This window comes from Myodes glareolus, chromosome 19, assembly GCF_982192425.1.
Source record: "Myodes glareolus chromosome 19, mMyoGla1.1, whole genome shotgun sequence".
Taxonomy (NCBI): Eukaryota; Metazoa; Chordata; class Mammalia; order Rodentia; family Cricetidae; genus Myodes; species Myodes glareolus.
In genome coordinates, this window is record NC_142044.1 from 47220425 (window position 1) to 47244045 (window position 23621).

The 23621-nt window shown below is 50.2% G+C and overlaps 1 protein-coding gene across 2 annotated transcripts in view; it reads right to left on the reverse strand.

The window, feature by feature from the left end:
• Kiaa0930 (KIAA0930 ortholog) overlaps window positions 1-23621 on the reverse strand; it is a 37303-nt gene that overhangs the window by 12413 nt on the left and 1269 nt on the right. For both annotated transcript variants that reach the window (XM_087899139.1, XM_087899140.1), the window contains exon 2: window positions 280-431. In XM_087899139.1, the coding sequence (XP_087755265.1) occupies window positions 280-431 (152 nt within the window). The remainder of the gene's footprint in view (window positions 1-279; window positions 432-23621) is intronic.

Here is a 23621-nt window from a genome sequence, read left to right on the forward strand (position 1 = left end):
TGGGGCTCAAAGCCCTGTACCCCGTTTGCTCACTCGCTCTAAGAGGCTGGTCACATCAGCTGGACCCCAAGCCTCAGTTTTCTTTTAACTACAATTACTGCCTTTTGGAGTCAAGGCAAAAACAATTCAACAAACTCAGAAGACGTCTCCTGGATCCCTCCAATGTGCTGGGTACTCAGTGTGATCTTCCCTTCAGCTGCACATGAATGCTGCAGAGAGGAAGGAGACCCTCCAAGATGTTCAGGGCACAGGTGGGGGGAGACTGGGGGTGTCACCCACCTTCCTCCCGTCGACACTGCTCTCACTGCTTGGGTAGGCTCGCTTCCTGCGCACGTAGAAAAGCATGTCGTCCTGCCTGGGGGCCAGTTTCTCCATGAAGTAGGTAGAAAACATCCAGGTCCAGAAGACGATTCGGTCATCCTTGAAGCACCCTACAGGAGGAGGCCAGAGGAGTGAGAAGGGGCCTTCCTGGCCCTGGCTCTGACCTTGGTCAAGCCTGGTCCTTCCCACTTGCATTTCTGGTCAGAGATCTGACAGGGCTGGGATGCTCTGCCCCTTCTCCCTTGGTGCCTGCCACCCTGAGCCACGGGTATCAGAGAGACTGGGGATGCCTCCCTGGAGGTCAAGGACTCCACCCAGCGGCAGCCTGACAGCCAGGGCTGCCGGGCCCTACTGCCTCGCCGATGAATCAGCAGCTTGTGAGGAGAGGAAAAGGGAAATCTAGAAGCTGTGAGGACGTCACTGGCAGGCTGCCTATGCTGCAAGGAGAAAGGCTTTGCTGGGGAAATCTTCACTGCAGACATCCCTAGCCCTCCCCCTCTGGCTGCAGTGGCAATCCCAAGGAGAACCCAACTTAAAGGGACAGCCAGCGCAGCTCAGCTGCAGGCAGGAAGGACCTGAGAGGACGCCAGACTGAGTCCCATTAGACTCCTTCGGATTTTTTTTTTATTACAAAAGGTATTTCCGCATGATGAGTGAAATGTGAAATCCTTTCCTGTACAAGACAGAAGAAACTCGCCCTCCAAATATTGCTATGAAAAATCTGGGTTTCCTCTTGGGCTCTGCCACTTTATTATGTGACAGAGGACAGGTGGCTAAGCTGCTGAGCCACAAGCTCCTTACATGAGGATGAATGGCCAGTGCTGGGTACACAGCACGTCAGCAAATGTGGGCTCTCTCTCCCTAGGTGGATCGTCACCCTGTGCTACTCAACACATTAAACTCCTGAGTTTCTCTCTTTCCCCATTTCCCTCTATCGTAAAGACCTAGTCCTAGTGCCTTGTTTCTGGGAAGGTGAGTAGTACCACACCCTCCACCATCCTCCGAAGCAGTCAGTGGCCAGACCAGGGGCTGATGGCAAGCATAAGGTGCCAGCCACATCACAAAACCAGGACTTCTCCTCCACCCTCTGACAGCAGTGTGTGATCCTCCCATGCCTGTCTGGCCCAACACACAGTGGGAGGGGTCAGGGTCAGCACACCTTGCCAGCATCAAGTGAGGGGGTGGGGCGCAGGCTCACAGGCCCCGGTTGGGGGGAGGGGTGACGGCACCAGGCAATGTCCAACTATGCACACAACATGAGATGAGGCAGAAGCATCTCTGGCCTGACAAGCAGGGGCCTGTGATTCAATCTAACCTGTGTCACAGCCAGGCAACTCACAGGTGTCAGTCACAGAGGAAAGTACTGCCCTTTCTCGAAAGGAAAGGTCACTTGTGCTCCCTAATACAAGTCAGCTGTGGGACGCGGCTGCAACTCTGTGACCAAGCACTTGCTGAGCCGTGGCAAGGTCAGGGGTTCTGTCCCCAGGACCACAAAAGGTCACTTGGCGGTGGCTTCTAGGGCATCCAGGCAATTAACAATATTAACAAAACAACGACAATGACCTTGGCTACAAATGCCTTAGGCAAAGAACTGTGTGGCCTGTAACAGTAAACCCTCACTGTCACTCAATGTCCCCAACTCATCTCACAGAGAAGGCTAAAGGAAGTGCCCAGAGCTGCCTGATGGCCACACTAGGGCCTCGGAAAACCCATGCTCACGGATTTGCTGAGGAGCCAATCACGGACACTGGCAGTTCCAGGGCCCAAGAAGCGGAAGGTAGGAGAGCCCTGTTCAGGGCAAGGGTGCGGGGCCACCTAGACCATATACTCCAACACTGGAGCTGGAGCCAGGGTTTTCAGAGGGCAGGGGTTTGGTTCCCACACGAGTCAGCTAACAATCACCTGAAACTCCAGTTTCAGGGGACCCAAACCCTCTTCTGGCCTCTGTGGGTACCTGCACACAATGTGCACAAAACCAGGCACAAACAGACACACATAATTGAAAATAATAAAACATATCTTTAGATCTATCCCTCATGATTCAGGGATCCTTGGGCCTCCTTTTCTGCTAATCTTCACCATGTGGTCATATTGAATAAATGTCCTTTTCCTACTGTTGACAATTGTCTTTTTCTTAACATGGAAACCAGGAAAGTAGACCTCATCTCAAAAACAAACAAACAAACATCAAACATCAAAGGGGTGATTGTTTTAAAAAACACAATGAAATGGAGAAATGGAGAGAAGGCTCAGCAGTTAAAAGCACTGGCTGCTCTTGCAAAGGACCTGGATTCAGTTCCCAGCACCTACATAGAAGCTTACGACCATCTCTGTTAACTCTGCTTTGGGGATCCAGCACCCTCTGTGGAGATCTGGCCTCCTTGGGCACTACACACATATGGGTACACTTACATACTTGCAGGCGGAACACTCATGCATATAAAATAAAAATATGTAAACCTTAAAAAGTAGAACAAAGCAAAACAAAATGTAACAAAACTAAACGCACTGTTTTGTGGTAACGAGAGCAAATTAACAACTTTCAGAAGGGGGGAAGGATTCTGCAACTATTGGCATTTGCCAGTAATTAGGCAAATCACAGTATGTGTACTAAACCAAATGTCTGCTGACTACTTGATTATTAACTTACTTGAAGATCTGGGAATCAAACCAAGGGCCTCACTTGTGCTAAGCAAGCCTTCTAGTCATTCTATTCCTAAGCCACACCCTCAGTCACGCCTCCTTGTAAAGGAGACACAGGAATGTGGGTCACCAGGTAAAAAGGCAAAACTTAGCTGTAGACACACTGACTGCACCACAAACCACAGGGAAACAGGAGCTGCAGGGGATCAGCCACCTTTCCCGGGTAGCTGGTCAGCCTCCCCGCCTGTCTTCCCTTCTCCACAAACCTAAATCTATGGTTTGGTGTCACAAGCCTAGAGAACATCCAGGGGGAGGGAGAGAGTCCTCTTCTCAGGGAGGGAAAGATAGACACAGAGATGTGTTCCATGCCCAGAAGCTGAGAGATTTGACATAGAAATGCTAACCCCTGGGGACACAGAGCAATGCAGGCTTTGAAAGCCTACAACGAGATCCTGGTCCCAGCTGTTTCCCACTTGGACTGCTCCAGTAACCGTTCACCTTCCTAGAAGCTTGGTGAGGTCTGGGGTAAAGGAAGAGCAAGTGAGGAACTTGGATGCAGCTGCCGTGTGTGCTTCTCGGACCAGCCGGATGAAGTAATGGATCAGTTTCCCGGCATCCTTTGGTCCTGTGGCCCAGTAACCGTGAGTGAACACACAAGAGACAACTGAACTCTTGGCCTGATGTTTCTCCCATAATAAGCCCTTCTTTCTTCTTTTCCCCAAGCCTGCCCAGCAAAAAAATCCCCTGGGGGAGCTGCCTGGCTATCACAGACCTTTCTAGTCTCCAGAACCCTATCTGTTCCCACCCTCTAGCCAGGCAGGCTGCAGGTTTACCAACCAGGAGTTCAGTAAGCGCAAGCCCCAGGGCAGCAGACACAGCCTCAAGCTGAGCCACTCACTCGGGCAGCACCACGGACAGCTCTCGGCCGCTGGGCTCTTCCCTCCCAAACTGGAGTCCTGAGGGTCTGTTTTCCTTGCTGGGTGGGAAATCAGTGAAAACTGACCCATGGCTCCAGGGGAACTAGAGGGGCAGGCTAGGAGTGAGCAACTCTGGCCACGCTGGCATCAAGCGATCGATTCACAACCCTGCCTTATGATGACTTCTGTCAGGCATTTTACTTAATGTGAGGTTGACTAATATCAGATGCATTCATATCTAAACAGAACACAGCCCGTGAGCCTGACCTCGTTGACCTTTGTGGGAATTCTGAGATCTGTCTGTGATGCTGGAGACTGGCATTCTGTCAGACAGCTCTGCTGTTTACTGTCTGAGGTCTGAAAAACAAGAGCAGTGTCTGTCACCTTGTTCAGGCCCAGCTGGAGACCTGTTTGTCAGGTGATATGTGACGGTTCTCAGCACTTTGCAATGTCTATCATTCGTCATGAGAGCAGGGATGTGGGGCAGCAACAGACTCTCACATGAATGATTAGGTAAAAACTAACTCTGGCTGTAGGAGAAAATGGAGGTAGTAAACTGTGACTCTCAAGGATGGAGCAGCAAACTTGCTCAGGAAATACCGTTACACAAAAGTGAAATTTAGCTAAAGGAGTGTGCCTCTCCCAGGCAGTTTAGAGACAACCTGGGCTGACAACGCGAATTAAGCCCTGTGCCTCTTACTGGGAAGACCGTAATTCTGCCAGGCAGGCAGGACAACGCTGGTACTGGCCCAGGAAAAGCAGCCTTGGTCTGTCTTGGGATAACTATGGCAGTAAGTATTTCTACATTGTAAATCTCCCTGTTTGTCCTGACAACCAGACCTTGAAGCTCTGTCTCTTGGAGCACGTATAACTGCTCCAAGTATAACTCTGGCCCATGCACCTATGTAGACAAAGATTTCTGCTCAGGGCCAGTTTCCTTTTGTGCATTAGCCAGAATGGGCTATGTGCTTTTATTAAAGAGTTTTCCCTTTATTAAATCTGAGTGCTGGAATGACTTCTCACTGGGAAGGCATATAAATATTATAACACAATAGCCAGCTCCAAATAGGGCTGCCTTTCCTGCCCAGCAACTTCTGATTCTCCTGAACTGACGGTTCCTCCTCCTCGACAGGTGGAAAGGGCACACAGGGGGGCGAGCACCAGACCTGGGCCTCCCAGAACCCTTAACCCTCGTGTTCTCTGCCTCTGCAGCAGCAGGTTCCCCACCTCACTATACACTGTAATGGTGATTCGAGGCGGGTGAGGGAGCAGCAGCTCCACAGTACAGGGCTGAGCAGGGTAATGGTGTCAGTTTGTGCCCCACATTCTGCAGTTTATAAAGCACTTTGGCTCTTACCCTTCAGACCCCCTTGTCAACCTCAGGAGGATAACCTCATCCTGGGTAATAGAATTAAAGGCATGTGCCACCATGCCCAGTTTTTTTTTTGTTTTTGTTTTTTTTTTTTTTTTCCTGAGACAGTGTCTTATGTGGGCCAGGTTGACCTTCACATTGCTATGAATCGAGAACAGGGATGGCCTTGAACTCCCTCTACCTCACAAGTGCAAACATGACAGGCATATACCATCACGCCAGGCTTATGCGGTCCTGGGGACCAAACTTAGGGCTTCGTGCATACTACATAAATACTCTACCAACTGAACCACACTCCCAGCCCTAAACCTGCCTTTTTTTTTTTTTTTCAACATGAGGCCTTGGGAATTGGTGACTCAGTGGCAGACTGGAAAGCTGAGACTCAAACCCAGCACCTCAAAAGAGAACTTGCTTTTTCCATCATCCCACATAGAGACATGGGCAGAGCCAGGATCCTCCTAGCTGATAAGTCATGAGCCTAAGGAGTCCCCGAGGTCATGTGGTGAATGGCCGGCTCCCCCTCACGCTCTGAGCCCCAAAGAACAGCTCTGCCCTTCCTGATACTGTGTGAGTGACCATAGAGGCCAATGTGCTCTGAAGTGCTCAGTGCTTCAAGGAACATGTGGGTAGGACACTTCGTGGGCCGGGTATGCAGGTCCACTTCCCTGCAGAGGACCATCTCTACAGACTCCAGTTATCCTCCCCAGAGATGGTTCTCAAACACTCCCTGAAAAGAAAGGGGACCTGCTATCTGATGAGGCTTGTCATGCCCGGGCCATCTCCCTGCAGAGCTGGAGAAGTCTCTATGGGACCAGTTAGAATTGCCTTGGCCCACGATCCTGCCTTCTGCCTGTCTGGGTAAGGAACCCAACATCTCAGTTTACCCATCAGCAAGATCCCTGCAGTCGCCATGGAGAAGACCACAGGAGGTGGTCAAGGTAAACCCGCTGGTCAAGGGCTGCTATGTTGCCGATTACTGACTCGATACACCCCCGGGAGGGCAATGCTGTTGGCTCACAGGTAACTCCAGCATCTCACACATTACTAGAGCCCATGAAACTTGTACATTCTTTTTATGAGATAGACGACTGACTCCAAGACAACATGCCCAGGCACATATACTCAATAAAACCACACAGGGATCAACATGAAAACCTTAAACGCAGACCTGGTGTGACAGTTAGCAGCCATAATCCCAGCACGTGGGCAGGAGGATCAGAAGTTCAAGGTCATTCTCAGTTACGTGATGAATTCAGGACCAGCAAACACTACATAAAACCCTGACTCAAACCAGCAACAATAGGTCTTCACTGCGGTACTAGACAGGACCCAGAAATTCACTAAGAACATGTTACTGGTTAAGCAAGATTTAATTAGCAGTGCAAGAATAATCTTATATTAGGCTTACCAATGTATTCACGTCTATTTATAGTTCAAGAGAGAGATAAGGCATGATCATAGATGCTGGGAGACCAGTCAAGTTCAACTCCTATTGCTGATGTTAAAAAGTAACATCCTTTTACTTTTCCTTGTGTCCTTGTATCTGGAGAGAGGGCTCCATGGTTAAGAGCACTGGCTGCTCTCGGATGACTCAGGTTCCGTTCCCAGCACCCATATGAAAGCTTACAGCTGACAGCTGGATCCAGGAGATCCAGTGCCCTCCTCTGGCCTCCAGCATCTGCACTCATATGCACATACCCACACAAGGCATGGGCATACACATAATTAAAAATAATAAAAAATCAATCTTTTGAAGTGAGAGAGGTGGACAACAATTGAGGAAAATCCTTACTATCAGTCTCTGGTTCCCACATGACTATACCCCCAAGTACATACACATGCACACTGCCACAGGAACATGTACACATACATGCATAAACACATAAACACACAATATGCACATATATACACATGTACACACATAGCATGCACATACACTCACATGCACACATACATACACGTTTTCAGAAAGTCAGTGTAACTAGAAATACCTAGAAGAGTCACACGGAATTCCAAGCAGATCCAGCAACAAACTATAACACTAACTCCCAGACAGGCACGATGCTGTACACCTGCAATCCCAGCACCTGGGAGGCTGAGGCAGGAGGATCACTACAGTGGGAGGCCAGCCTGGGCAACATGGCAAGTTCAAGGGCTGTAGAGTGAAGCTCTGTCTTAAAGTAAAAAAAAAAAAATAAAACTTTTTTTATTTAAGTGGCTCAGTGATTATGGTGCTTGCTAATTAAGCCTGGGGACTTAAGTTCCATCCCGAGGGACAGAGACCCATGTGGTAGAAGGGGGAGAGAACCGACTCCCACAAGTTCTTCTCTAATCTCCACACATGACATGATGCATATGCCACACATATACACACAAAACATAAATGTAAAACACTTTTGATACATATTTTTGGTTTTTAAGCCTCACCTTTAGTGGTTCAGCCATCTCTCAACCCTCACATGACAGCAGCCCAAACCATGCACTGCCCTGCAGTACTGTAGACATAAAACTGCAGCTGCTGGAGGCCCTCACACAAAAGAAAATGCCAGCAACAGTGTGGAGGGGAGCTGCAGAGCGGCTGCTGTCCTGCGAGCCCTTAGCGGGCATCTGCGTTCTAGGGCTTGAGTTTCCCTCTCCCCTAGACAGGCAGCCAATAGATTAGCTTTGTCTGAGCTTCTCGGGCATGAATCCTAGTTACCCTTAACTGTCAAAAGGTTGACAGCCTATCTTTACATTGAAGATGAAAACCATACTGGGATTTATCATTAGGCTAAATTTAATTTTTCCTTCTTAAATGTCTCTGCTACATACTTTTAACTATTCTTGTGACTTCTTGTCCTTCATTTTGTGGTGTATACAATGTCTTCATCCTTTTTTGGAACTTTTATATCTTTCTTGGCACCCTGAGTTACTTTGGGGTTAGGTTCACTGTCCAAGGTGGCTCCAGTTTTTCTGGATCTCACAGACCCGGCATCTGAATCTCCAGAGACTCCTTTCTCTTTCTGAGTCTTCAAGGTTTCTGCACCAGTCTCACTTATTTTCTCCTCTGCTGCACAGGGCTGGGGGATCTCACTCTGTCCTCCAGATCCTAAGCACGTTCTTTTCCCACTGACTTTGCCCCCAGATGTAGACTTCTTGGCTCCATCATCTGTGTTCTGCAGCTCTGTCTCCTGGGAGCTCTTCATGGTCTCGTTTGGTTTTCATCTTCAACGTAAAGATAAACGGCAATATAATATACTGCCTATGTTTAAGGAAGGAAGCTTTGAGCTTTTGTTATACTCTCTTCAAACTCCAGTGGAGATCATGAAGTGGGTCACCAGGATCTCAGAGCAATAGCAATTTAAAAGTTTGGAGGTGGGCAAACCAAAGTATGGTCCTCTGTCCTGTACAATAAAGCTTTGGAGTTGACAAAAAAAAAAGGTTGACAACCTAGGGTGACCTAAGAAACACTGAGAGTAACAATTAATAAATGGGACCTCCTGAAACTGAAAAGCTTCTATAAAGCAAAGTACATGACCAACAAGACAAAACGGCAGTCTACAGAATGGGAAAAGATCTTCACCAACCCCACATCAGACAGAGGTCTGATCTCCAAAATATACAAAAAACTCAAGAAATTGATCATCAAAAGAACAAATAATCCAATAAAAAATGGAATACAGATCTAAAAAGAGAACTCTCAACAGAGGAATCTAAAATGGCTGAAAGACACTTAAGGGAATGCTCAACACCCTTAGTCATCAGAGAAATGCAAATCAAAACAACTCTGGGATTCCATCTTACACCTGTAAGAATGGCCAAGATCAAAAACACTGATGATAACTTATGCTGGAGAGGTTGTAGAGTAAAGGGAACACTCCTCCATTGCTGGTGGGAATGCAAACTGGTACAGACCCGTTGAATGTCAGTGTGGCGATTTCTCAGAAAATTAGGAAACAACCTTTCTTAAGACCTAGCAATATCACTTTTGGGTATATACACCCAAAGGATGCTCAGTCATACCACAAGGACATGTGACATGTGTTCAACTATGTTCACAGCAGTATTGTTTGTCATAGCCATAACCTGGAAACAACCCCTCAACTGAAGAATGGATAAAGAATATGTGGTACACTTACACAATGGAGTACTACACAGCAGAAAAATAATGATATCTTAAAATTTTCAGGCAAATGGATGGATCTAGAAAACACCATACTGAGTGAGGTAACCCAGACCCAGAAAGACAAATATCCTATGTACTCACTCCAAAGTGGCTTTTAGACATAAAACAAAGAATAACCAGCCTCCAATTCACAACTCCAGAGAACCTAGACAAGAAAGAGGACCCTAAAAGAGACATACATGGATCCAACCTACATGGGAAACAGAAAAATACAAGATCTCCTGAGTAAATTGGGAGTGTGGAGATAATGGGAGAGGGTAGAAGGGAAAGGGGGTGGAAAGGAGGGAAGCAGAGAAAAAAATATATAACTCAATATAAAAACAATAAAAAAGAATTGTCTTATATATTTTGAATTTTGTATCTTAAGTTGATCTACTGAAAAAAATAACCAAAAATAGCTGGACGTGATGCCCACATATGATCCCAACACTCAGGAGACTGAGGCAGGGGAACTGAGAATTGGAGGTCAGCCTTGACTGCTCAGTAAGACCCCCAACTCAGAAAACAAACAAAAGGAACCAAAACAGGGATTCTGAAGATGAACCAGTGAAGTGATTGCCACAAAAGCCTGACGCCGCCCCAGAGCCCAAGTGCATATGGGATCCAGCACAGGGATGAGAGACAGGCTAATCCCCAGGGCTTGCTAGCCAGCCAGCTAGTCTGGCCAGATCAGTGAGCCCAAGACTTAGCAAGAGACTCTTGTCTCAAAAAATGAAGTGGAGGGTAACTGTGGAAGATACCCATTGTCAACCTTAGGCTTCTACACAATACACAATACACACACACACACACACAATAAAAACAAACCAAAGCGCGCGCACACACACACACACACACACACAAATAAAAAGGAACCAAGACATTTTCAGCAGCTATAGTTAGCAAATGCCAGAATGTAATACAACTTAACGGCTAGAAAATCACTTACATCAAGAGAGGGAGACAGAACACAGAAAGTGAACATATGCAAATACTTAGGAGAACATGTTTTGTTTTGCTTTGCTTTTAAATGCCTACAAAGACTGAAAGAACGTATCCAAATGTCCAGAGTGACTCTGGAGCCATGGAGCTGAGGTTCTTTCCTGTTTCCCAGTTTTCTGTCCCAGCTTTAGAAACACATCAAGGCTTCCTGAATGCCAGGCACCACGCTAAGCTTCCCTCCCATCTCACAGTTCCATCAGCGGGTATTTTGTTTCTTGTTTTAAACAGACAAGGATGCTGAGCAAGGAGAGGCTACTCAGGAGCACAGTTAGCCCCAGCTGGACTAAGAACCCAGCACCCACCCAGCACCTATCACTGCTGAGTGTGGAGCATCCCAAGTGCCCACTGATCAGGCCGTTGGCAGATGGAGCCCAGAGCCAAGCAAGGAGTAAGAGCTGGATGCAGGGTACGTGCCCTGGCCCACTGAGGGATGTTCAGCTGGGGGCTCAGTGGAAACTATAAGAAAAAAGACAAAGGAAATACAAGTGATTGGAGCAGCATTCAAGGTCATTGCAGGGAAACCTGGGCCAAGGGAGGACAGGAAAAGCCCAGAAGTCCAGCTTAGCCAGGAACTGGAGCTGGAGGAGCTGACCTCGGGGCACTCTGGCTGCCAGTCAGTGCTTACCCTCCAAGGATAAACCTTTGAACAGTCTGACAAGGGATGGGGCACTGGGAAGGTATCTCTCTACTGTAGCATGTGCATGCTAGCTCCTGGTCTGGACCCAATCACGCCATAGGTTGCATGAACAAGGTCCTCCAGAGAGCACACCTGGCTAGCAGTGGCTTCTACTGGGTTCTGGATGCCTCCCAACAGCAGGGGCCAGGAAGTCAACTTTCTTTGACGAGAGTCCAAAGGGTAACCCTTGGTCCTCTGGGCAGGATGAATAGGCTTCTGTGGCCTCAATAGGCCTTTTATCATCTTGTGCCTGGGTGCTGAGGGCCCTCCTTCCCTGGGACACAAAGCACAAAGCTGTCCTAGGAGGCCAGGCTGCCCTGATGAGGCCCTGGGTGAAGAACTGGCCATTCAGGTCCCATGTGAGCAATCCCAAGGGAAGTGGGGGGTGCAGGTGATGGGGATGGTCAAATCAGGCTAAGCTGGTTGGGTATCTTCTTCAGGAAGACCAGGCTCCCTTACCACATGAGCTACACTCTCCAGACAGCACCCACAAATCTGCCCTGCATTCCCTAAATGCAGCTTTGGCCCAGATCCCTGATCAAATGTGACAGAGGCCACACCTCCCTATGACAGCAGCTCTCTGCTCAGCTCCTGGGGTCCATCTGCACACTCATCTCTACACCAGGGTGCCTCTGACTGGCTATACCTTTCTAGACTTGCTAAGTGCTATCTATACCCTGGGGCTGGATCCCTTTTGAGTGCCCATTCTGATCTGATCTTCCTTCACACGATGGGAAACTGAGGCACAAAGTCTGAGTCACCAGTCATGCATACCACTGCAGCTTTGTGGCAGGATCAGACCACTGCCCACAGACATCTGCCTTCAAGGCCACCCCTTCGGCCCCTTCCTGCCTTGTCACAGTGATTTCTCACTTCCTACCTGTGAGGGTCCCAGCACCTGGCTAGACAGAGGTAGGTGGCCAGCAAATGTGATGTCAAACACAAGAACACATGGTGTATACTCAGAGACACTAAGGCAAATTTACACGCACATACCCCAAAACCACCATCTGCAAGAACACAGTGAAAATCCTCAGAACCCACTTCACAGTAAGGAAACCAGGTGCTGACTTCCCAGCCGCCTAGCAAGGTCATGCACTCTGCAGCCTTCCCCTTGCTAGGGAGCGTGTGAGCTTCCTCTGGGACGGCCTGCAGGATTCCAGGTCCCACAAAGCCATCCTTTATGTTCTCTCTGCAGCAGCAATGCCACAGAACCACCCATGTGACCAGCACAACAATGCCACATCACCACCCACAGCCTGCCTCCAGACTGCTGAGATGTTCCCTGGCACACATCGTCAACTGAGAGGTCTCCAGATGCAAACGCCACCTCTGGGGTCACCACTATGGTGGCCTTCATCTCCACGCGCGGAAAACTAGTTCTATAACACTTCCCAGGGTGCCCTGACCCAAAGGGAACTGTGAGCCTCGTGAGATAACCTCCACCTAGCACCTTCATCTCTCCAGGCTGGAGGCTATTTTCCACAGCCCGGCCACTATTCCCCTCCTCTGATTTCCTTCCACTCATACACTACGGGGCGGGAGTTGAGTCCCAGACCTTAGACACCAGAGCCCACCCTCCCCAGCCACTCCTGATCAGTGCACAGGTCAGCACCCAGGCTAGGAACTTCGGCCTCACTATTCATTTATTTCTTCACCCTACGGTCTGTGCCAGGTGCCAGTCAGGATCCAGGCACCCTAGCTCCATCCATGTAGCTGCACCCTGTCTACACTGGGCCTGGCACCAGCTGGCTGCAGGCTCTGCGGGCCCAAGTGCGATAAGCTTTTCCCATGTGCTCAGATAAAGAACCGGCACACAGAACAGGGCTCAGTGCACCTCTAGGCCTGGGAAGACCCCAAGTGCTAACCAGCCCTGGGTCTTCCCCTGACTTCACAGTCATCTAGACACTCCCTTTGGAGCAAAACAAACCCAAGCACACCTTTCCCATTGCCAGGTGATCCTTTGTGTAGGCTCTTCATCCCTGCTCCACACAGAGCTACTTCCTCCCCCTGGAATGGCCCACTTCACCAATTCTCTTTCAGTTCCCTCCTCTGCTCTCACTTCTGCGACGACACACCCTCTGGAGACCAGGGTCTGGGTGCTTCCTCACGTGCCAATCCAGGACAGGGCCGTCCAGGAAAGAACAGAGCACCAAGGGGCATCCTCTGATACAGCTGGGTCCAAGTGCGAACATGGACAGCCACAGCTTCTAATCCAGGAGATTTAGGTTCCTGCCTACTGCTACTGGGAGTGCCTGAGCAACTGTCTCAGTCCCCCCAAGTCTCACTGGCTCTGTGTGCCAGCAGGGGTGGCACTCCCTACAGAAAGGGAGCAGTGCAGGTCGATGAGAGCTCTGCGCAGAGCATTCTCCTGGGTGTGCGGCTCCCCTGACAGAGCCCTGGGAAAGAGGGTGATCTCAGCTGAGCACAGCTGCAGCGCCAGCTGAGGCTGATTCATCCCACCAGGTTCCCTGCTGGGAGAGGACTCCCAGGAGAGCTGGGGGAGGGGGCAGGAGTACTCTGGAATCCCAGCTCCACCTCCCTGACTGGCAGAATCTGGATCTCCTGAGTCAGCAGCCCTAGCAAGTCAACCAGGGCACTGTCTGAGTCTCCAAATGTGGAATTCCAGCTCTCACAGGATGGAAGACATCAAGGACTGAATAAATGCACCTTTACCTTGTCTTCCTTCGCGACTGTTGTCCCTGAACCCAAGCACACACATGGTCCTACTGATGGCCTTAAGCAATAGCCCTGCTGGCCAACAGTACTTTCCACAGGGGGTGAGGTTTTTAGCAGTCCTTAAGAGCATAACAGGTAAACCGGGCGGCACACACCTTTAATCCCAGCACTTGGGAAGCAGAGGAGGCACATCTCTGTGAGTTCGAGGCCATCTTGATCTACAGAGGAGTTCCAGGACAGATTCTAAGGCTACATAAAGAACTCCTGTCTTGAAAAAGCAAAACCAAACAAAAGAGCATAACAGGATATCCTGAGTGGTGGCGCACACCCTTAATCCCAGCACTGAGGAGGAAGAGACAGCAGGATCTGAGTTTGAGGTCAGCCTGGTCTACAAAGTGTTTCAGGACAGTCAGGGATACAGAGAAACCCTGTCTCAAAAACAAAAACAAAAAAAAAAAAGCAAAAAACAAAAACAAACGAGAGAGAGAGAGAGAGAGAATATATAACAGGCTTTAAGCAGATGTCCCAGAACTTCAGGGGACAGTTGTGACTAGTTCCTCATTCACTTAAGAGGAAACCAAGAGTTGAGGGGAAGGAACTATGCCTTCTATCTCTGAGATGCCCTGAGGCTAGTGTAGTTTACCCCTCATTCCCTGAAGGTAGACACCCAAAGCCCAACCCACCCTTAATTAAAGAAATCTCTTTTCCCACTGTGGCTCTGCTCAGGAGGAAGCCCCCATCTGCTCAGGTCTTGCTCCCTGAGACCTGACACCCTCTCCACTCAAGAGGCCTCTTCCATCAACCCCACACCCGATACAGCTCCACATCCCTCCCTGAGTTCCTGTGGGGGTGACCGTCCACTGAACTGGCCCAAGAAGGTACACAATGAAGCTGACATGGTACTGGAAGGGGCACAGGTGGAGAGGAGCCTGGTGGCAGCACACAAAACAGGGCTCAGTGCACCTCCAGGTCTGGGAAGACCCCAAGTGCTAACCAGCCCTGGGTCTTCCCCTGACTTCACAGCATCTAGGCACTCCCTTTGGAGCAAAACAGGAACAGGAGGAGGGAGTGGAGGCAAGTTCCTACAGTCCCAGGAAAGGGCTCCAGGGGGCCTCGAGCTGACCAATAGGTGGGCAGGAAGACAATTCCAGGCAGAGCAAAGTGAAGGAGTCCTGGACCCCCCTGAGTCATCAAGAGAAGCGGAGAGCACTAAGCATGAAGAGCATCAGGAAGTCATTAAAGGTGTGGCCAGCAGAAGTGACAGACTGGTGGCTGCTGTGGGCCACACAGATGGAGGGTGATGGTTCAGCAACACCACAGAAGCCGGCACTGCCCAGTGAACGTGGGACAAGGAAGGCCATTTCTGGGCTTGTGGCCTAGGACACACTGAGGGTGCTGTGAGAACTCTTCCCATGGAAGAGGAAACACACTTCTACCCCTCCCTTCCACAAAGGTCCCAAGGCAAAGCTAAGGACGATTCCACCAAAGTCCAGCTTGGGGACCAATGAGTTAACCAGGCTTACTTACAAAGTGTAGGTGACCCCAAAGTAAGTGCACCACTGAGAAGTCTCACCCAGCATGGAGGACTTCTCCATGGCTGTGTGGATGGAATCCCCCTCAGTTAGCTTCTGCACTCCACACTCCGCCACTTCCCAAGGCCAAGAGGCCACTGCCCAGACATCGATTCGTCTATCCAACTGCCTTTCTCTGAGACTATTATGTGCTTTGCTTGTTTGCCTGAGACTGAGTTTCAGTCTGTAGCCCAGATTGGCTGCATTACACTTGCGGCAATTCTTCTGCCTCAGTCTCTCAGCTCAACTGTTGAGATTATAAGTGTAAACCACCACACTGCACACCTATCCAAGTCATCCAACTTAGCATGAGACAGAAACAGCTTTATCCCTTCTCAAGGGGACTCCAAGTCACGTGACATACACAAGCCATAAGCATGTACACTTTTCTTGTGTTAACCTGCTTTGATACTGGAATCTCAAGTAATGTTCCCAAGATGGAGGAGACTATTCATTGTCTATATTGTGAGGCCTGGGTGCCTGGGAGTGTCGGGGCAGGTCCCACGATGGCATGAACAGGACACAGGGCAGTGGAAAAGCCACAGGTGTGAAAGCTCAAGCTCTGCCCTCCTGCTCAGGCCTCCCCTTTTCCGGTAAGCTCCATGCTCTCGGCGGCAGGGTGGATCACGGTTCAGCTCTGCACGCTGGCTTCAGAAGCCGTGAGCTGCACAACTCAGAAGACAGTGACAGCTGCACACACAGATGTGCACTGGAGAGGGGATACGGCTCCGTAGGTTGTGCTTAGAGTTCGCAAAGCCTTGGGTTCCATCCTGGCAACACACAGGACTCAATGTGGTGGATCACAGCTGTAATCCTAGCCCTCGGGAAGTAGAGAAGGATCATAAGTTCAAAGTCATCCTCGGCAACATGGTGAGTTTGAGATTATGAGCCTGGGCTACATTATGAGCCTGTCTAAACACAAACAAACAAAAAGACGTGGGCCGGACAGGCAGGAACTGCAAGAAGGTGAGACTCTCTCAAACACAAAGGTCTCTTATGGCTCTTGCTGCAAAGGTACCTATGAAGCAAAGCTTTAGAAAGATCTAGAAGGCACAAGTCCAGCCCAAAGCCACCTCAACCACACTGTCTATCACTGAATTTCTGTGCCATCCACTACAGAAACAACACCTCTGCAGTGAGGAGAGGTGAGGGTGGAGGTGAGAGCCCCTGGTGAAGATTAGGCTTCTCTCTGAGTCTATGGGCAATCCCAGCTGTTGAGGGGAGATAGCTTTAGGGTCTCCTTTCATCCCAAGTGTGGAAAGTATTGTCAATGTTCAAATCCCGCCCAAACACTCGGGTTTCCATAGACAGGAACAGCGCCATCACCCAGGAGAGACCAAGACTACACTCTCCCTTCACCCCCCCCACTTCAGGCGGACACTAGTCATTTGGCAGCAGCATTAAATAGTATTTGAAGGCATCAAGGCCATGTGTGGCTCACACCTGTAATCCCAGTCCTGGGCAGGATGAGGTGGGCGGCTTGCCATGAGATCAAGGGCAGCCGGCTCTCCATATATATCACAACCCTTTCTCATATAAATGAATAAGCCAACTGGGGGTTTGTCTCATCCCTTGCCAGGTGGAAGGCTTTGGAGCTGGGGAGATGGCTCAGCTAGGAAAGTGCTTATTACAAAAAGATCTGAGTGCTTGGATTAAAGGCATGAGCCACTGCCTCCTGGCTTCTGGGCTTCTTCTTCTTTTTTCTGTTAGTTTTTCTACAAAATGTGGAATCTGTTCTTATTTCTCAGGGAGTTACGAGGATGGAAAGAGACACGGCTTACAAGACTGCCCACTTAGCAGCCCCGGCTGGGGTATAAGTGTAACCAGAAGTAGAAGAGAGGGGCAGGTGCTGCTGGGTACTGGTGGGCATGCAGTGTGGGAGGGGGGTCAAGCGGACATGCAGGTGTCATGGGGAGCCAGACAAAGCTGTGATCACAGGCCCAGCTCCCAGGGCTCAACATCCTTAGCTGGGAACAAAGGGCTCTGAGCCCCCAGAAACAGGACAATCCAGAGATCAGAGGCAAAGCTCTCTCAAGTGAACAGACAGACTGAAGACTAACAGATCAACAGGGTGCGCCTGACTGCGAGCCGCATCTGGTGCCACTCCTTCCTCAGCTCCTTGCACACACAATCTCAATACATCTTCCTCAGCTCCTTGCACACACGATCTCAGTACACTCCTTCCTCAGCTCCTTGCACACACGATCTCAGTACATCTTCCTCAGCTCCTTGCACACACGATCTCAGTACACTCCTTCCTCAGCTCCTTGCACACACAATCTCAGTACACTCTTTTCTCAGCTCCCTGCACACACGATCTCTCAATGTGGGCTCCTTCCCAGGTTCCTTGCACGCACTACTACTCCCGACCTCAGTTCCCCTTCCTTTCTGTTTGGCGCCAATGCTTAAAAACTTTCCCTGGGAGTTTGGTGAGCATCTGTCCTCTAGCAATGGCCCTAGCCCAACCCTTGGAGGTCAGACTCTAGGCCAAAAAAGAAACCTATTCATGAAGCTGAGCTAAGTTACTAACAAGATAAAACCAATTAGATAAATTATGTCACAGCCACTCAACTATTGTTGAGCTTTTAATATTTTTAAAGATTTACTTATTTATTATGTATACAGTGTACTGCCTGCATGTATGCCTATAGGGCAGAAGAAGGAATCAGATCTCATTATGGATGGTTGTGAGCCACCATGTGGTGCTGGGAGTTGAACTAATTTCTCTAGCTCCAGGGTTTTTAAATTTAAAATGTTTGATGTTTATACATTTTTAAGACTGGGTCTTATAAGCAGCCCAGGCTAACTCAAAACACACTGTGTAGACTGGATAGGCCTCAAAGTCAAAGTGATCCTCAAGGGTTTAGGGAATACAGTTGCATATCACTGTATCCAGAAAATTTGCTCATCTTTGAAAAATTACTTTAGTCATTCATTCATTAGACAGGGTATCAATCACTATATAGCCCTGGCTGGTCTGAAATTCACAGAGACCAACCTGCCTCTGCCTCCTGAGTGCTGGGATTAAAGGCATGTGCTACCATACCAACAAATTAGCTCTTTTTAATTGGCTTGATTGTTTGGTGACTTGGAGCGTGCTTTTTAGGAAGCGTCCCATGTGCAGTTAGCTTCTCCTCAGTGGACTCCTGGCTCAGCTGATACTCAGGAGCTTTCCCAGCTCAGTGAAGGAGGAGGGAGCCTCTGCATCAGAAGCCCGAGGGTGGGAAATGACTCAGCCAAGCCACAGAGCAGGGCAGCACAGTATTGCCACCCGGGCCCCGCGATGCCGAGAAGGCTGGCTGCAGATGGCCGTGCAGCTGTGACCACGGTCTCTTTAGAGCCCAAAGCCCAGAGTCCTCAGGTGCCCTCGAGAACACGGGGTTTCCACTTCACCAGTGCCTCAACATTGCTCCAGTCCTAGGACCAGCAAAAGGCGGAATCACAGGCCTGAAAATAGGCCCAGGAACTGAAAACAGTGTCGCTACCACCCTGCACAGACACACTTCCTCCACCATGCTGGCCCACAACCAGTTAGCAGCTATCAGATTGAAGGGTCACTGCCATCCCAAGAGAGACTTGCCCAGTGGCTGCTAAGCAGCCTGAACCTCGGAACAAGAAGTTATGTCTTCAGAGGCTTTGCCCTTGGGTCACTAGCCCACCCCCATTCTTAGGACTACCTTCCCATTCTTAGCAATCCTATGGGCAGACATTCCAAAGACGCTCTAACCCCAGACATCGGCTCAGCCTGGGCTGGTTCACCAGAGCGTATGCTGAGCCGTCATACCACAGTTCATTTTCTACCTGCTGCTTTTCTATGTAATTCCAAAGTCTCCACAGAGCCTGTCTCCTTGTTCAAAGTCAGGACACATAGAGGTGGTGCTTGGCTAGGGTCCCATAGTCCTCTTCCCTTCCAGCCATACCTCCCACTGAATCCCCAGCCACCACTTAAACCCAGCTATATCGGCCTAGAAAAATGCCAGGTCGGCTGGGGTTGCACAGGGCCCATCCCAATTCAAAAGGTGATCCCAGGGACTGGGCACACGTGAGAGCAATGCCTCCCTGAAGGCAGCAGCTCCTCCTTCCATCTTTCCTGAACCTTCTCCAGGTTGCCTCTCACTGGCCTCAGCTAGGGTTGGCCAGGCCTCCCAGCTCTGTGACCCCAGGAGAGTCCATCCCCTCTGAAGTGCAGCTTCCTCGCCTTGTGAAAGGGAGTGATGGGAGTGCCAAGCTACAGCGAATGCTACAGGTGTAAGAGCATCTGGCCTATGGACCAGTGTGTGCAGAGTTCTATACGGTAACATCTGCCCAGGCCCAAAGTCACACTGACAAAGCTCCCAGACGCCAGGCCTGAGGAAGTACCAAATTATCAGACTCTAACCCAACCACTGCTCCAACCTCAACTCTCACAGCCCAAACGGCCCAGCATCTCCTCCTCCATCCATCCAGGCCTGTCCAGACTCAGGTCGGCCCAGGGGCCAAAAACATTCACAAACCCCTCGCCTGGGTAGTCCAGTGACTTTAGTTCTTGTGTCTATGACCCTTTCCTTGGTCCATGTCAGCCAAGCAGCTGTATAGGCCAATCTGCCAGACACAAGGACATACTGGCATGCTGAGGGCAGGTCTGGGTGGGGCTCTGCTCTGTGCACAGCCTGACCTCAGGTGCATCTCGCCACTTGTGGTTGAGGGCACAATACCACCCCTCCACACCTGTGTTCCAGGCAGTGCCGTGAGACCTACCGCTTAGGCCCACTTCAGGGATAAACAGAAGGAAAGAACATAAAGCACTCCCCCCACACACACACCTGCAGCACTACAGACAGGGGAGGACCCCTACACCATCTACTGGGCAATGAAGCCCAGAGCCTCCAAAAGTGCTCAGCCAAAACAGAGACAAAGGCGAGCAGCAAGACGTGGGCCCCAGCCCCCCGGAGAACCCACACTGGTTGGTGAAGCAAACTGCCTACTTGAGAAGGACCCTGCCTGTGTTGCCACCCAGGGCCCAGGAGAAGCCCCACCCCTACGAGAAGCAGTGGGCCTCTGGATGGCTGCATCAGATGCGTGGGCACCAAACCACTCAGGGAAACCAGAGCTCTCTGGGAGCCATAAGGAGTTTCCTAGGGGAACATCAAAATCTTGTATGGGCAGCCACAACCTTGGCTGCTTGCAGCAGGGTTTTTACTTAACCTAGCAATCCCCTATGCAGCTCTCTTCTCTCTCCTGAGAGACTGTGTCCTTCAGTGAAGCAACGACCAGCCTCAATCTCTGGCACACAGCAAGTGCTCAAAAAAGATTTTGACTGAGACCATCATAGAAGAGAGTAATAGATAGATAGATAGATAGATAGATAGATATAGATATATGTATATATACATATTTATATTTGTATCTACAAGTTGCCTTTCATCCCAAGAGCCAAGTGACCATCCTTATGCAGGTAGGGCCAGCAACTTCATCCCAGCTCATAAACACACACTGACTCAGACAGGACAAAAGCTGTCCCTGGACACCTTAGAACCACCTCAGGAGGACACCTCAGCCTGAGAGGGTACTGCGTAGCTCTGAGTAACAAGCTTTACGTAAACACCTAATTAATTTGTGTCATTCGGTGATAAAGCGTGTGTTAAGCACTAAGCATGAGGTTCTCGGTTCAATTCCCAACACCAATAAATTTATTAATAGACCCAACAAGTTGTCACAGCGGTAAAGTGAGGATGAGGAGATGGAATCCAAGCTACAAAGCTGAAACACAACAGCCAAACAAAACTGCACTGTGTCCCACAGACTGAGCGGGCAATGACTGCATGCCGGGTGTTGACTCTGACAGAGTTCCGAGTCCCTACCTTCTGAGGGTATGGGCCAAGCATCAGGCCTCTGATCGATAATCTCCACCATCGACTTGACAGGATCTAAAGTCACTTAAAAAACAAGCTTCTGGGCAAGTCTTAGAGGGATTATCTGCATTGGGTTAATCCGTGTGGGGAAAGCCACCTTGAATACGGGCAGACCTAACTCATGGAGTGGGGTCCTGGACGGAATAGAAAGGAGAGTATGAGCTGGGGGCCAGCATTTTGGGTGCCAGCATTTATCCTTCTCCCTCTGCTTTGGGTGCAGACCAGGGACCTCAAGCACCTGCTGCCACGATGAACTCTATCCTTGAATTTTGAGCCAAAACAAACCAGTCCTTCCCTACGTTGGTTCCCTTTTGTTAGGTACTCCGTTACAGGGACCCAATAAGTACCTAGTGCAAGGCTCTAACCTAGCTGGGATGTAAGTCCCTGTCAAGCCTGCCCCTTCCTCTCTGAACATCAGAGTTCTCACGTGAAAAGAGCAGCCTCTTCTAGGAGGCAGAGGCTCAGTTCTCCTTGGCTGTCCACACAGCAGGGAAATGCTCCATTGGTTCCCGACATGTTTACTGAGCTCGTGCTCTGTCTGTGTCCCCAAGTTAGGCCCTCATAAGGACTGGGAAATGCCCTCCTGGCTCTTGGCTGCTGAAGGACAGCCACACAGCTCATTACAATGCCACAGTCGTGCCAAACGTCTAAGACAGAGGGGACAGGGCTGTAGGACTAGGTATGGAGGATGGGTTCCAGGCAACAGCAGGGAGCTGAGACTCCAAGGAGAACTTGCAGTGCACGACGGGCAGATGCGTAGGAACAGCTTCCCATGCAGTCGTCCCATGCAGCACACACAGCCGTCCTGAACCTCAAAGCACCAGTGTCTAAGAACGGGAGAGTGGAGGGAGCGGTAGGTGAGAGAGGACTGAAGGCTGGGGGAGGTGCCGGTCATTGTATGAGCTAACAGGCCCAGCGGGCCTGACTCGGGATGTGGGGAGGCTCTGGGGTCAGACTAGGCAGCGGTCAGCCTGCTGTGCCACTTCCTCCCTGGGTGCCCCTGAACAAGACTCCTTATATTCCTGCTTACCAAAGGCGATACTGTGTCAGGGTTGACCTGACAGGACATGCACAGAGCGCCTGGCATGTGGGGAGTTCCCAGGCCAGGCCAGGTGCTGGGCTTACTGCTCTTAGAGAATGACCCTGCAGGCTGTCCAGGAGTGAGAAGAGACAGAGTGATGACGCCCTCAGGTCAAGAACAAGGGAGGTAGGTGTGTGCAGAGGGGAGTGTGGCGGGGCTCCCTGGAGCTGCAGAGGTCACAGGGCTGATTGAGCTTGCAACAGATGGTCCCCTGGACCCTCCCCAATTCAGACATTCTGTGCCAAGTGACAGCTGGCCGTGACAGGCGGGCACACAGTAGGTGCTCAAATACATGTATACCGAGTCCATCATTAAGGGTGCTCCAATTCAGCTACAAACCATTCTCTGAACACCTTTTGGAAGAAACCACTAAAAGCCACGTTTTCATTCATTCCCATCTCAGAAGACACCCCCAGGTGGCTGTACCTGCCTGACAGGAGAACTCCACTCAAGGTGAGCTGTGTTAGACACTGCAGCCTGAGAAGGCCGGGTGCTAAACAGGCCCTGCTTCAAAAAAGAATGGAAATTCACTTCCTGTCCTCACCAAGACTCCAGGGCGTGGCCTACCAAGGGACCTTGAGTGCCAGCTTTACACTGTCCCTGCTACTCTGTGGCCTTCCCAAGGTGTACTTCCACTTTGTAGCATTAATACAATCTAGAAGGCTGTCACCCCCGCTCTCCTCCCCCCTCCAAAAAAAAAAACTAAGTCAAGCCTACACTGGGAGGGAGATTGGGGTGAGGGGACACTGACAACAGGGAATGAAGTCATTCCTTGCATAAAGAAGGGAGGGGTCTTTTTACAGAGAAAATGACAAGCCAGAGACTATAGTGGAGGGGGCTCCTTTACATGGGTATGGAAAAATGTATCAGTGGATCAGTGATGCATTACCTCGCGCCCAAGATGACCCCACCCACACCTACAGTCCCATGCCCTTTCAAACAATGAGACACCCCCACCCCAGCCAGCAGATGAATGGTTCCTTAGATTAGAATCGAAGAGGCTTCAGCAAGCCCTGATTTCTGTGCCAAGTAGGTGGGGTCAAGGGGCAGAGGCCCAACAGGTCCCTGGTAGAGCTAATGGACAAGAGGGCCTTTGGGTGCAGAAAGACAAAGGCTACAGCAAACAGGAGACACGGCCCTCCATGTGGGCTAGGAATGCGATCAGGGCACACTGCCTTATGAGCTGGACTAAAGACCTCCTGAAATCTCACGCCCACACTCCCCGCAGCAGCAGTGGGCCCCCCAGGTCTTCTTGGAGAAGACAGAGGAGTTGCAGAAACGCGAAGAGGAATGAGGAACTGGGATAGACATCCTGCCGGTCAGA